The sequence below is a fragment of the Aspergillus bombycis genome, assembly GCF_001792695.1.
Source record: "Aspergillus bombycis strain NRRL26010 chromosome Unknown contig00052, whole genome shotgun sequence".
Taxonomy (NCBI): Eukaryota; Fungi; Ascomycota; class Eurotiomycetes; order Eurotiales; family Aspergillaceae; genus Aspergillus; species Aspergillus bombycis.
This window is the reverse complement of record NW_019170054.1, coordinates 45017-59960: the sequence shown is the minus strand read 5'-3', so window position 1 is coordinate 59960 and position 14944 is coordinate 45017. Positions and strand designations below refer to the sequence as shown.

Genomic DNA, 14944 nt, shown 5'->3' with positions numbered 1-14944 from the left:
GAGTAATTGTTTTCTGAGGGCTGATTCCTATATAATGGGTTTACTGATGTTCCAGTAGGTCACAGACAACGCGATAGAGCTCCCTGGCAAGATCCTCGCTTGGCATCTACAACTTGTTAGTTGTTTTGTCCGTGTAGAGATCTTGCACGTGCAGATTTGACTTACCCTCAGTAAGGTAGGGACCGATCGACCTTCTTCCAGACTTGCTAGGTGGATCTGCTTGGACTTGGGCTCGTTGCCTGACGCATCGCCAACCTTCATGCCCTTGAAAATGGGCGTGTTTAGCATTACTCGTAGAACACCGTCGGCGCGCATGATCAAGCGAGTAGCCTTCTTGTCCTCTTCACCATCGGTAACCTTGACATTAACCTTGAAGGTGCCAATGCCACGCTCCTTCCACTCTCCATTTGAGAACTGGAAGAGTTTTGCTTTGCTTGAGAAGTAGGTTTTCTCTTCTTCCTCTCCTGTCTCGACTAGTTTGGGAATGTGGTCAGTAAGGTTGTTTGAGGGATTGGAATGGGACGACGTACTCGGCCGTTCAAAGAATCTTTCGTCTGTCTTCTCCTGTTCGAATTCTCCAGGCGCAGTATCGGCTTCTTGATCCTTTTCTTTTTCTTCTTCTTCCCCGTCCGCTTCTGCTCCAAACGGCTTACCCTTGCTAGAACTGCCGAGAATACCGGGCCCCCCTGGTGCAGCGAAGCTAGTGAGACCGCCCTTTGAACCAGCAGCCCCAAACCCACCGCTGAACCCTGAGAATCCGGAACCCAGAGATGCAAACCCGGAGGTGCCAGCGGCGCTCGCGAATCCAGTAGCGGCTGGCTTGGTAGCTTCAGTAGTAGTTGCTGACTTAAAGACAGATGTGTTAGAACCTCCTATGGCGCCGAAAGGTGACTGCTCCGAGCTAGCAAAAGCGGCCAGGCTCGAAGCAGCGAATGCAGATGAGGATGTGGCAGCCGGCTTCGAGGTTTCTTCCTTGGGCTTCGAGGCACCAAGCGAGCCGAAAGGAGAAACAGCAGATGTGTTTGCAAATGCGCTCTTAAGAGGGACCGATCCTCTTTCTTGGGAAGCGTCCCTGTGCCGCTTCTTCTCAGGCTCTCCTGCAGTCGTCTCGGATGCGCCATTTTCTGCGGGAGCCTTACTGTCATCGACGGTGCTTTCGGCCTTTGGCTCATCCTTATCCAGTTGGTCCCGGCTTCTTTTCTTCTTTGGGCTCAGGATTTTTCTGGCAATGTCTGTGGTGTGTGTCTTCTCTCCCTCTGCCTCGGGCGCATTTGATGAAGTAATGCCCTCATCCTCATCAGCCTTAGAGTCGCGTGATCTCTTCCGTCTATGACCGTTTTCCTCATCCAGATTCTCGGGCTGGTCCTCGTCGAATGATCGCTTCCTGCCCCTGCTGCTCGAACGGCTATTTTCGCTGTCCCGTTGTTGCTCAGTGGAAGTGCCAGCTGTCCAAGCGTTCGGGGCCGAGGTGATGGATGTCTCCTTTAGCTTGTGGCGAACAGGGCGCTCAGCGTTGTCGTTATCGGACGCTTGAGAATCATCCGCAGTGGCTGTGGGCTGTTAGACCAAACGCACTACCAGCGAGTCCCGACATCCGCAGGAGGGACAGACTTCAAAATTTTACGTACCTTTAGTGTCCATTGGGTCCACGCGAGCATCATCTGTGCGATCACCACGTCAGTTTTACAGCCGATACCTCTGCAGAACGGTGTAATGTACCCTTCACCCCAACATTATCTCCCGAGTCAGTTGCCATGTCCTATATTTTCGGTTGACTCCAACAAAAGCTGTAGTGGATGCCGGCAAAGAGAGATTTGCACGATCCAACGAATGTGGGATATCTTCCCGAGCTAAAAGGTCGCTCCTCAGCTGTATGATCGACGTGGGGACGACAATCGGATCAGGTGGTAGGTACTGTGGTGGTCGCTGTAGGGCGTCTGGTAGAAGAAGGAGTCCCAGGTGCCAAGTGCTAACGGTCTCTGTGGAAAAGCGATCGAATGAGGCAGAGATCTAACTACTAGTGGGCGAGGTGCAGGTCGAGAAGCGGCCGATTCGCACCAACGAACGGGTGACGACAAACTGCTTTGTTGTCGTCGGCAGTCGTCCGGTCACCGCCCCGCAGTAGCCTTCCTTACTAGTCAGTTTTATCTCTCGGCACGCTTTTAATCTGATAGAACAACAACAATAAATCGAGTATAAGAAACATTCTCAATTGGATATCTTAGCATGCAATAAACTAATACACTAAGGAGAACCAAACAAAGCACAGCTTCAAGGAACATTGACGGGATAAACAGAAAGAACATAAAGTGATGGGTAGGTTTCAGACGCCCGTTACCATTAGCTTGCAGCACTGTCTTTCTATCACGAAGGCTGGTTAATCCCCCAGCTATTACATCGCCAGCATCTCATAGCACCTATCCTTAACTGATAAAGCAGAGGCAACCGATCGCAATGTAGAAGACAAACAGCGGGTATACTGCGATACCGACCCGATTCTTGAGCACTCCGGATCCACCAAGAATGCTGATGCCCGCCGCCAAAGACCATGCGATCAAGACAAGATATACCGGTATCCGCGCAATAGTCGGCAGGCCAAGCGCACTAAGAAGGGCAGCGATGACAAGAGGGAAGAGCGTATAGCCGATGATGCAGACAGACTGGAAGAAGGATCTAAGATCACAACATTAGTAACCATTCTCGGAACCACCCTAGAAGACATGAATGCACATACATATTCCCACCCAGCAGCTTAATCTGTAAAGTCACAACCGCTTCTCCAATCCACACGATACAGAACACACCGGAGAAGACCAGGTCTGACTGATCTCCCTTTGCGCGCATTGCTAGGAAAAAGCTCAAAAGCAAGCAGAAAATGAGTGGACCCCTAGAAAGGCAGTTCTTATTAGTATTCCCGCACGACCAAGTCGCATTAGGTCAAGACAATAGCATGCTGCCAGATTACTTACCAGAGATCCCAGTCACGCAGACCTTCACTCATTCCGCCTTGCAAGACAGTATCGGCGTCCGGCCAGCGGCCCACAAGATTCCTCAGACCACCACCACTACCAAACCCAGTGGCCTCTCCTCGTTCGGCTGCACCACCAATACCTCCACCACCACGCTGAAGCATCCCACCCATCAAGTATTTGGGCCACAAAACCTGGCGCATCTTCTCCCAGACTGCCAATAGATCACGCGACACGGTTTCCCATACTGTTTCATCAATGGTGTTCTGAGCGGCGCGGCGGTCTTCACCGGGGATTGAAGAGGTCAGGTAATTGCCGGAAAGATTTCCTCCTCGGGAACTCGAAGCCTCGGGCTGAATATTGCCTCTTAAGGGAGTGGTATCGGTATCGTGTAACGGGTCATCAGCGTCGATGGCTAAAGCGCGGAAGGGTCAGTGGCAGTTAACAAGGGGCACGACTCCATCCGAGGGGCCAGTGAGAGGTCAAACTCACCATCATCGGCTTCAATAACATCATCATCAAGAATTGATTCATCATCGCGTAGATCCCCGTGGGAATGGGTATGTGATACACTGGCCATGGTAGATACCGTTTGTTGTAGTGAGATGGAGTTCGATCGCGGGAAGGAGTTAGCACCAGACGAGCATTGCTTGTTGATCCAGATGCTACCAGAGCTACTGGATTATAGAGTGTGTCAAGCGTTGGTTCGCTAAGCACAAAGAATTCGCCGAGGGATAGTGAGATGAGGAGGCAGAGGTCACGATATGAGCTGTCTCGTTCCTGGGAGAGGCTACAGTGGCATAATGCAGTCTTACGTACGCGGCACGGGCTGAAAGGGGAAGGCGGAAACCTGTGGATCTTATCACCTTCATATCAGATTGTTATCCCAACATCAACCTCCAACATGAGCTACTACTAGTAGATAGTTCAGTGTAAAGTCTGTATCCCAAGTCCGACATAGCAGCAATGGCTTCTGATGTGGTAGGGGGCTAACTTGGTGACAAAACCATGGCTTCTACCCGACGTAACTTACAGAGTACCTACTCCTGGCCACGATACTTGCGGAACCAATCCTGTTACAGGAGTTATGAATTAATTAAACCAGAATTGAGATGTCTTTTATGTAAAGAGATATCTATTATTACATGAACACTGCCGATATTTGTACATATAAACCACCTCATTGCCAACCATGATAGTGTACACTGAAGATTATATACCAACGCCCGTATATGCATGCAAGTATGAGGTAGTGTCAACCATCAAACAAGTCATAAAACTATTCGTCGTGCAGACTGTACAAGCTCCCGCTACTCTTCATTGAACTCAGTCCACATCTAGTGGATCTTCAGCAACTTGCTGATCTTGGTATGCCAGAACCTGTTCGGAAGTTGGGGAAACCAGAGCATTCTTGTACTTCTCGGTGATCTCAGCGTTGGAATACTTCCTTAAATCCCGTGATTCTTTCTTGAGTTGGGCACGGATTTCTTTGGAAAGCAGCTTGGAGTTTGCTGGCTTCAAGATATCATCTATCAAAACCCTTATAGTGGCTAATACCTTGAGAGCTTCCGCTCCGGAGACGGTATGCTGATCAGAGCTATTAGAGCGAATACCGCGGCCTCTGGCTGGAGCTGGAGACACTAGACCATGTTCCATAGCTTTATCGAGTTTGGCAACGCAAGGGCGCAGAGCTTCAACAGCGGTTGTTTGTAAATTAAAACGCAACTGCTGACCCATAGCACTCAGGCTACCGGCTGGCCGTTTTCCGTTCCCATCAATGCCGTTCAATGACATAAGAAGCTGGGGGCTATTACCCAAGATGCGGACTAGGTCAAGGTAGGCTCCCAATGCCTGAGGGAAGGGAAGCACAAGTGACGTCTCCATGAGATGAAGGAGCCCATTGGCATTCTTGAAAACATTGATATTTTTGCGATCACGGAGACAACACGCAAATGCAATCCGGAAGGACCTCCCCTCCGTCATTTGGGCGGGCACCATCTGGTTGCGTACGAGCTCAAGGGCAACGCGACTGGAATGACCAAGTCGTAAAAGTCGAAGGTATTGATGGTATGTGCCGCCATCCGGCTCAATCTTATAGTGGGTATCATCCAGAGTTAGGTGCTGCCAGTACGCTTTTCCAGCACCAATTCCTTGAGTCATACTTAAGCAAGCCTCCAGGATCAATGAAAGTTCCCTATTTCCCACAGAAATAAAAGAAGGTCCCGGACCAACGATAGGGTCAAAAACGTTCTCAAATGTCTTTTCTTCCTCTTCTTGTTCGAGCTCCTCTGGCTCCGGCTCTGATGGTCGATACAACTTTTCACTATCATCCACGAACGGAACATCTTCCTCTAAGTCGCTTCCTCTGCTCTTCTTTTGTAGTTTCGAGGATGAATCCGATGGCTTTTTGGCGAGAATTGGGACTCCAGTGACTTGGTGAATCAACGCGAATACGTCATAGCAATCCCGATCCGTCGATCCTTCCAGGAGCAGATTAGCCATTGCACTCACAAGGAGGTTGTCTATTTCGAGCTGCCCCTTCTTCCATCGAAAGATAATATCGGACCATATCCGCTTGCCTTCTTTGATACCCTGGGCTTTCCTTGCTAGAATTTGCTCCACCTGAGAAGCCTTCATCCGTTCTACGTCTGCCTGGGCTGCATCCGAGATAGCTCTCAGGATAATACTGTACGTTGTGCAGTCTGGAGAACCAGGCCCGTCTTCAGGGAGCTCGCCAGCGACTTGCCATAGGCTGTCCATATTACCATGACGTGCACAGACATTGAGCATCGCATTTGTGTGGATAAGGTTTGGCGTTACGGTTGAATTGGGCGCAAAGATAGACCTGTAAATAGAGAACGCGGTCTTGACAGGGTGGACGCCGGCGTCCCTGCTTACTCTGCATAGGCCATCCAGCATAATTGTGTACGTCAACGAATTAGGTCTTCGTCCTCGCTTCTTCATCTGCAGATTGAAAACCAGTTGTCAGCCCTACTGCCAGCAAATAAACAAATCTCACACGAACAATGATAATATCTCACCTCATTGTAGAACTTAAGTGCTGCTCTCGGATTGTTTTTCTTCATACAATACTCCATGAGATGATTCCAAGCCACCGCGCACTCCATATGCTCCCTTTGCGCCGTGCGGACCAACGCCACAGCCAGCAGCACATCATCGGCATTCAAAAGCCTTGCGACTCGGTCAGACAGCGCCCGAGGGTCCTTCAACCATTTCAACTCCATTTCGACGACTTTCCCGGAAACTCTAACTGACATGGTCCCGTCCAATTCCTCCCGAGTCTTCGGCGAAGTGCCTGCCTTGGCAATCGAGAGCAAAATGTCATCGTGTGTGGTTCCTTGTCTAGATTTCAGCCACCGGTTGGGCTCCAGGAGCGTATCCTCAAACTCCTCATTCGCAACGACAGGTTCCGAATCTTCAAACTCCCCGCTCTCAGCGACGGATTCCGGGTCTTCAATTTCTTCATTCACATTCAGAGGTTCCGAGTCTCCAGAGTGTGTAACTTCGGAATTTGTAGAATATCGTTTTGCGCCATCAGGTAACCTCCAAGCACTAATTTGTCCCGGCACTGTGGCTCTCGGAGCAGGATACGAGAGGGAAATGCCCCTAGCGCCTCCTGAAGCACCCCTGGGCCATTTTGAGCCGAGAGATAATCTCGTTAACGGGTAGCTCTTAACGCCCGTCCGAAGAGCACTAGCATTGGTGCAACGAAGCATTTAAACAGCGAAGACCGACGAATCGCCTCGTCACCCAATTGTAAAGTTGAATTCTAGCCGTTCTTTACGTATCGTTCGTCTGTCGCAGTAATATGACCGTCTTGTAAGCCTAAACTGACCTCCGCAGGCTTATTGTTGAACAAGGAAAACTTTTCGGCACGATAACGGAGTCGTGAAGGGGCGATAATGGGGTGGTTAAAGCGAGATTGAAGACAGAGAAAAGAAAGGGATATTTTTTTAAAAAAATAAAAACAACAGAGAGAATAAGAAATTCAAAGGCACACACCCAAACAATCTCCGAGGCAAGCAGCAGAGCAATAAAGACGGATTAGAAAGGAAGGTGAGCCTGTCTCATGAATGCGCAGCTCTCCGATAGCTCAAATTATCGCTGTATCGTATCGGCCTGGTTCACGCTAGTCAGAATGAGGTTAGAATACCTAAAGGTCTTTCTGGGAAAGTATCTCCGCTTCCGCTCTGTTCGGCCTTAGGCTGCAAATCCCATAGAAATGTGTGCCTCAGGCACCGACCACTAAACGCTCTTTCGCCGCTAGTGGCGAAGTGAACCGCTGGACATGTCACGGAGCAGTAACAGGATGCCCTACTTCGTCTTAGCTTCAATAGACAGTTAAGGAAGTAGCCGCTAGTCGACCAGCATCTTGTTTGCGATGGGCAAGCCTCTCGGGGCCTACGGAACCCCGCCAAACCATAGATAACCTAAAACCAAACCATGTGTGCCTCGTGGGCAGAGAAGGTTCCGAACTTACAGATCTACTAGCCTAGTCTCATACCTTAGCAGCTTAACCTTACATTGTACATGCTTTGTACTACGTACTAGTAATCCTGGCAGGAATGGTCGCACCACTAAATCTTAGCCCGCCATTTCTGATGCATATTACCTGTAAAATTCAATGATCGGCCCTACACCGGTTCGCATAGCCGGATGTGTCAAGTTTAAGACAGGAGTTAGATTGGACTACAACACACAGTCGTACTGCAGATCTCGCTTATACAACTCCACTAGTTCTTCCTAGGGTATACTGTGTAGGGAGTACCGCATCTATATTAGTGTATCTGTATTCACCCACGGCCCTTGCTCTGCAATACGCCTCCCCGTCAGGGTGGGAGCCTTGACATTAATCGATATACTTATCATTACACATCACTGAAGTATTGATTTAACGAAAAGGATTACGGTCTTTGGAAGAGCTGAACATGGTAAATCTGATGGCGCACTTTCCGTGCAAATATGTCCACAATTATTGAAATGTATCGTAGGTATTCAGAAGTTCATAAGAAATGCGAAAGAGGAGAAAGTTCCGAGTTGCGTGGAAAACTGTATCCACCAGACCATGACCTGACGAATAGATGAACAAAGGCCATGGACCATAGAAAATAATGCACAGTTTCGGGGACCAAAACCCAGGGTAACATAAATTTGGCCGAAGCAGGGAGGACGGTCGAAAACGAAAGCAAAGGCCATAACAAATTATTCACATACATAAGAAAGGTGAATTCAATAGAAACATGATCTGCATAATCCACAGGGAATAAAACGCGTGAAAGAAAACGGGAGGAAGACAAGACGAGAAAAGAAAGAAAAAAAAAACATCAGCTAATGCAGATTGCCCCGCCAGACATCTCAAATCACAATCCTATAGCCGGTATTCGCGAGGAGGGAAACAAAGATGGGATTTCCCGATAAAGGAGATTTTCTTCCTTTTGTCAAGCGATCTAATTCAAAAAAACATAACTGGGACAGAAGCGTAAGTCGCATGGCCACTCTTTTTGACTGGAGCAATCAAGGCCAAGAAATGGTATCATTTGCGCAAGACTTTAAAGAATTAGATCCGGGGGGTGGCGATACACGATTAGGAGAATTTGTTATTAGAATATTCAAGCTGAGAGAAGAGAGGGAAGTTGGATATCTATTGCGGGTAGCTGGTCGATTGGTTTTCTGCAAAGCCATCCTCGATCAGCTACAACCCGTACAACGATAGACCAGAGGACCTCTCCTCCCGAACTTTCCTTTATCTCTTTCTCATGATGTGTTTGGTCATGTCGAAACTTTTTTTTTCTTTGGAATTCCTCGTGGCCCGGTCCTAACCAATAATGCAAACACAAAGGACTGACTACTTACGTTGCTGATATACCTGACCACTCTGGCCATAAGGCGAGTGAGGGTAGTTTGGAGGATAGGCCATCTGTCCATTGCCCTGATAAACCATGCCACCGCCAGGAGCTCCGTACTGACCAGGCACCTGGCCGTCAGCGGGCTGGTACCCGATCGGGGGCAGTTGAGGACGGACACTGCCAGGGTATGCGGGAGGTTGACCGGGCTGCCCCGGATCGCCAGGGCCAGGGGCATCAACTTGGTTGGCTTGCGCAGCCTGGGCAGCAGCAGCACGCTCACGTTCCTCGGCAGCCTTACGCTGAGCTTCTTCCTCCTTCTTGCGAGCCTTCCACTCCTTGCGAATTTCCTTGAATTCTAGGACAGAACAGTTAGCCCCATTGTCACCAATGGTTGTGGTATGATCTCAGTGAGAAAAAGACGAGAATATGGGGACAGCTGTAAGCGACGACGTCACTGGCAGGGAGGACGGCTTCGGTTTAGGTTAACCTCCGCACCGGCTCCTCGCGCTACTGCCATCCCGTCGCGCTAAAGCTGTGTAACTCGACTAGCGCGTGGCACCCGCACTAGCCTAAATTGAGATACCCGCGACCCCTCTCAAAAACACAAGGATCTTGAGAAGACATTGAAACAATGTCCCCCAGAAGCACCCACCCAGAAAAGGGGGGAGGGGAAAACATACCTTCAGGAGTTCGCTTGGCTCCATGAGACTGCATGGTAACGTGCGCGTTCAGGTGGTTCAGTGTACCATATGCCTTTTCACACCCATTCCATCCACACTTGTACATACGCTCGATTTCCTCATACCGACGACGAGGCCGCTTATGCTGCTGCGCACCGGGAATCGGAACGAATGAGTAGACCTAAAAATTTCCAGATGAGCCTATGACCATTGACAGTATAACCCCGAAAATAGAGGAGAAAGTTAAAGATGAAAAAAGCGCGCCGCTAGCCATCCTTGACCCCAAAAAAGGCAGGCTGACAGCGGCCCCCACTTCTGGAGGCGTCCAAGACAATAACCAACGCGAATGCGCAGCCTTTGGAAACAGACGCCAAAATCATCAAAAACATACCTGGCCAGGGCGCGGCCCTGCGGTCGCAGCAGGGGAGGCGGGACCAACCGTTGTGGCAGGAGTGGTATAAGGTCCAGGCAGACCATGCTGATGTTGACCATACCCATGCGACCAATCTGGACGCGCATACATCTGTGGAGGCGGCGGAGGAGGGTGACCTTGATACTGGGCCATTTCATGACCCTGTGGCTGATAAGGCGAGTAGGGAGGAGGATAGGTGGGGCTAGAGGCCGCGATTGAGGGATCTATAGGAACGTCCGCGTCAGACTTTACGTTCGTGTGATTGCGATGGTCATTTTGCAGCCCATCATGGAGGGTATGCATAGACGGACTTGTTGCTTGAGCCATACCTGCCGCACCACCGGCCTGTGTGTTCGGCGCGTGATGGTACTGGGGCGGGCGGGCGAGGTAATCAGGATAAGCTGGAGAGCGCGCGGCTGGTGGAGGCTGATTCAGACCGTAGTCTGACTGCGGCGTGTTGGAGGAGGAAATATTGGCGGCAGGGCGAACCTCGGGTTGCGGTGTGTATTGAGGATTGGGGCGCACCTCAGGCTGAGGCGTGTATTGAGCAGTAGCAGCAGCAGATGCCTGGTCTGCAGCTGGAAGTTCAGAATGGGGCGCGACAGACGGTGGATATGGAAAGTGCGAACCTGACTGCGCGTACTCGGAAGCCGGTCTGTTGTCCATATAATATACTTTGCGCCGTTACCGGATAAATATCCCTGACAGAATCCTCCAAGCTAAAAACTCGCGTGTCTGTCTGTAGACGCGTCGAATAACACAATGAGCTTTGTGAACGTGATAAATTTGGGGTAAGATACGCCGATATAGGCCAGGTATGAAGCAGGGGGGAAAGTTTTGGTTCAGATCTCTGAACAAGATCCCCGTAGTGTGAATACTTCTAGAGATCCTTCCTTGTTGTCACGTACTATTTAGTGGATTGGAACCCCGGTGTATGAGCGATGATCACTTGACCAGCTCTTCGCAAATGGTGGTGTATTGGGTGAAAAGAGGGGAAAAAGAACAGTTCAGGAAAAGACAACAAAAAAAGGATGGACGCGTGAGACTAAAGTGAAAATAGTCACACTGAGAACACCACAATTCAAGAAACACCTGGATTGGGTATTGGGAGTCGAAAGGGTAAAGGATGAGGGTGCAGTGACTCTTCCAGACGGAGATGTTGGATCGCGATGCTTAATCGCCTTAGTCGCCTCTTAGGGTGACGGAGAATGCCTTGCAGGGTGGCGGTCGACACAACAGCACGAGGAACCAGCGGGAAAGAAAGAGACGGTCCTGTCCTGCGCTCGGGCAAGCTTGGGGGTAGAGGGTTTAGAAAGCAGCCAGGCCAAGAGCCAAAAAGTAGCGTCGATAGCCTAGCACAAACTAGTAGAAATGGGTAATATAATAAAATAAAATAATTTAGGTCCCAGAATCCACTGCTTAAACGGGTGATAGCGCGAAGAGCGATGTCTCGATCCACGAGTGGCCACACAGTAGTACAATCACCCTAAAATCGAGACGGAGGAAAAATGGTTCGACTCGACCCGGAAAAAAAAGAGAGACTTGAGCAGATGAGGCGACCTAAAAGGTTTTTCGGACGGACAAGCAAAAAAGAGGCTTTTCGGCAGGAGGAAAAATCGCAGGTTAGAGCACCTCGTGGGATCCGAGAGTGCGGTGGAGCGGCGCGTGGGCCCGTAATTTTTCTTTGGTACTCTCTCTCTTTTTCCTTTTTTTTTTCCTGCCAACAATTTTTTTTAATTTCTTTCCCCTTTCCCCTCTGGAGAAATTAGGGAGAAGGTAATTGAAGGACAAGAAAACAAAAATAAAAGATAAAAAAAATAAAGTAACAAAACAATAAGAGAGGTAACGAATGGTAATATCGTAAGGGGGGGCGGTTTTGGTATTGTTACTGAAGGGAACCCGGAAGATTAATTGTTATTTGTTCTTCCTCTCTTCTCACTCAAATCACCTTCTCTCTCTCTATTTCTCTCTTTTTCCTTTCCCTTTTTTTTTGTCCCTCTCACCCTTGGGAAAGAGTATTGCTGTCGCGCTTTGTGGTGACGGGTCCGTTGCCAGTACTTCGACCCACTTTTTCACAATGAAATATCAGGCCCCAGAGACTTTTTCTTTTCAATTAGTATTATGAATTATTATTTCTTTTTGGCCCCCTTCCCCTCAGTTGTTCACCTGTATTGTGCTTTTTCGTGACCCGGTTAAGCTTTCCTTGTCTGTGGGAATTTTTTTTTTTCTCTCCCTTCTCCCTCCTCTTTTCTATCTCTCCTGAAGGCGGAACACTCCGCGATAGGGTGGCGAAACTAATTTTTTTTCCCCTTCCCTCTTGGACACACCCCCCCTTTTTTTTCTTTCTTTGAATCCTTTGTTATGTATTTTTTTTCCGTTCCCTTGGGAATTCCTCCCCCACTCTTGTAGCCGTGTGGTGGTGTGAAGGTGTAATGGTGTAACGAAGCTTTATATCAAAAGTTGTAAATAATCACTCGATATAGTAAGGGGGATTTTTTTAGAGCTTGGATAGTCTACCCGCAATTCGGGACGGACGGTGCTTGTCGAGTTTGGTCGTAGGGAGGACCTGGTGAACCTAGCGTATGCGCCCGTGGGTACTAAACCAAGATCGCTGGCCAACGTTCGGGAAGCGTGGGTAGGAGGAGGTATCAAGGCCTTAGTGAGCACAAAGGAAAGATGGGGCTAGGAATGGCGTGCCCGAGGAACGGCTTGAACGGTCTAGGATTAGGGGGCCGCGATAGCGCCAGACTAGTGAGAAAGAAGGTGTAGCGCAAGTCGGGGGAAACGACCACCTAGCGCGTGCAGGGTCCACGGAGGAAAATCCCAGAAAAAATTTTAGGGGGGATATTAGGAATGGTAATGGCGTTTAGATTAAATCTCGAATGGAATAACCAATAGCGTTCGGGACAGATTCAAATAGGATATTGACAGGGCGGTTGATGCCGGTGATAGCTCTCTTTTCCTGCTGAAGGCACTTCGGTTGGAAAAGAGTTGTTGTGGTGGAGGGGAAGGATGGGTAAGCAGAATAATAAAAATAAAAATAAAATCAACAAAAAGACAGCAACGACTGGTGGGAAATCAGGAGGAGGAAAGATACTGTAATGTCACTTGCAAGTCTGTCATCACTCTTACTACCTCATCCCCCCCCCCCAGGTTGTGCTACTCTTACCAATCTACTTACAGGTCTCTCTGCCCAGAGAAGAGGGGGAACAAAAAACTTCCAGCCGAAGTATGATGGTACATTGCCAATGAAAACCACAAATTCTAGTGGGGTCGAGTCTTGACCTTCACGATCACTGGTCATCCTCTTATTGCCCTGGAAGGTGCATTTACCAGTGTTTCCAAGGTCGCAACACCTCGCCATCTTCTGTTGCATCTGATCTCTTGATCTCTTGTTATCCTTTTTCTGCTGCCAATGCAGTCCTGTAATATATTGTATGTATTGGCTGTGTAACCCGGTAAGCAACTACTGCGGGCTAGTACCTTTCACTGCGCAAGTCAGGAACGCGTCGGTGGAGAACACGAGGATAAGAAGCCCAATCGAGGTCATGGGAGAATTCACACCATCGGACATTAGGTTTCAATTTCCAACCGCGCTAAATGAATATGTATTTCATGTCAAGAGAGGTTGGCTGTCACAAAAGACTTGATGATCGAGATCATCGACCTCAGTGTTGCGTACAATACAACATCTCTTTCATGAAGGCGATACATAGAGAATTGATAGGTCGATTATGACCTCAGTGTATGCAATGTTGAAGTCAGGTGAGATGGTGTTGAACGGTAATGGCCATAATTATTACGACATGTCCGTAATGAGGACGTATGTACTCCGGAGTACTTTTGCAAAGTATACAGTATCACGGTACGTAATAATTACCTCCAAAGTATGTCTTCTATCTCTTGCCAACAACCTCAACTTGAAAGAATTCAGACGAGAAGAAAAGAATTAGAATGGAAGCGTTATGTTTCTTGATGTATTGAGATATAGGGATGCTAATTGGGCAATAAGATAATAGAAATGAAGAAATGAAAAAAGAAAGAAAAACAGAGCCAAAACTCAGATTGGATTTTGATATCTATCAACCCTGAGATGTTACAAGATTCCGATAGGTTACCAGCATAGAAAGAAACGACGTCGGGGGTCAATTGCCCGAGCAAGATATCGCACTTCATTATGCATAAAAGAAGACAGTACTACTATAACGTTCGTTGGACGTACAACAACCGTAGATACTACCTTACCTACTTAAGCATAGGAGCAAAATAACTGGTGTTCCGAAGTCACATTCAACTGAATAACTTTTCAAAACAAGTTGACTCCCCTTACTATCTTCAGACAACAGCCGCCGCCGAAGAAAACGATGTTCATCAAGAATAATTTAAAAAAGAAAGTTTCGGGAAGTTGTCCTCGAGAGGGAAGCCATGCGCAAGGTAGGAGAAAATAGGAACGCGAGAAATGCAAGGCTCCAGTCTGGGAAAGGTTCTCCTCTGGGCAAAGCCAGATGGATGCATGTTGATTGGCGTTTGAACTGGGCCGTACCCCGCGCAGGCGGAACCCAGACAACACCCACTGCCGGTGAAGGACGAGAGGTCAAGAGTCTCCTGGCTGTCTCCTGGTTGGTGCTAAAGCTTGATAACTCCTGTCGAGACCATGGCTGTGATTATCTCGATATTAAATCATCCTTATTCTTATTATTCGATTTGATTTTATAAAAAAGAAAAATAATGTAAAATTACAAAATAAAACAAGATCACGATTATTTTTATCATTTTCGAAGTGATAATTACTCAATCGTCCCACGGTAGAGGCATTATACTGAACAAATAGTTCCAATCATGCGATATGAGCACCACGGTGGGTCAATAGATGTGGTGAATTAATAACTGATATCAATGTGGAATACAGGTCAGTACTCCTCGTTGGCAAATCCATAGACTCCATACACGCGCGGGATAATCTCAAAATAACTGGCAAGGCTTTTTTTTTTGGTTTTACAGACGGAGTCGAGTGAG

General features: G+C 48.3%; 4 protein-coding genes across 4 annotated transcripts; all 4 read right to left on the bottom strand.

Moving 5' to 3' along the window:
• Positions 1-40: 40 nt before the first annotated feature.
• ABOM_007432 (Ran-binding domain-containing protein) lies at positions 41-1756 on the bottom strand (the record flags this gene model as incomplete). The annotated part of the gene is made up of 5 exons (XM_022534561.1): positions 41-106; positions 166-473; positions 531-1550; positions 1629-1661; positions 1720-1756. 5 exons carry the CDS (start codon positions 1754-1756, stop codon positions 41-43), a joined length of 1464 nt encoding a protein of 487 aa, XP_022388406.1.
• A 667-nt stretch (positions 1757-2423) lies between these two features.
• On the bottom strand, positions 2424-3549 carry ABOM_007431 (Yip1 domain protein; the record flags this gene model as incomplete). The annotated part of the gene is made up of 4 exons (XM_022534560.1): positions 2424-2673; positions 2735-2887; positions 2970-3384; positions 3462-3549. The coding sequence occupies 4 exons, from the start codon at positions 3547-3549 to the stop codon at positions 2424-2426; spliced, it is 906 nt and encodes a 301-aa protein (XP_022388407.1).
• A 746-nt stretch (positions 3550-4295) lies between these two features.
• ABOM_007430 (pentatricopeptide repeat-containing protein) lies at positions 4296-6706 on the bottom strand (the record flags this gene model as incomplete). Its single annotated transcript, XM_022534559.1, has 2 exons — positions 4296-5933; positions 6011-6706. 2 exons carry the CDS (start codon positions 6704-6706, stop codon positions 4296-4298), a joined length of 2334 nt encoding a protein of 777 aa, XP_022388408.1.
• A 1925-nt stretch (positions 6707-8631) lies between these two features.
• Positions 8632-10594, bottom strand: ABOM_007429 (putative C2H2 transcription factor (Con7); the record flags this gene model as incomplete). Its single annotated transcript, XM_022534558.1, has 4 exons — positions 8632-8660; positions 8844-9191; positions 9517-9697; positions 9908-10594. The coding sequence occupies 4 exons, from the start codon at positions 10592-10594 to the stop codon at positions 8632-8634; spliced, it is 1245 nt and encodes a 414-aa protein (XP_022388371.1).
• Positions 10595-14944: the final 4350 nt, after the last annotated feature.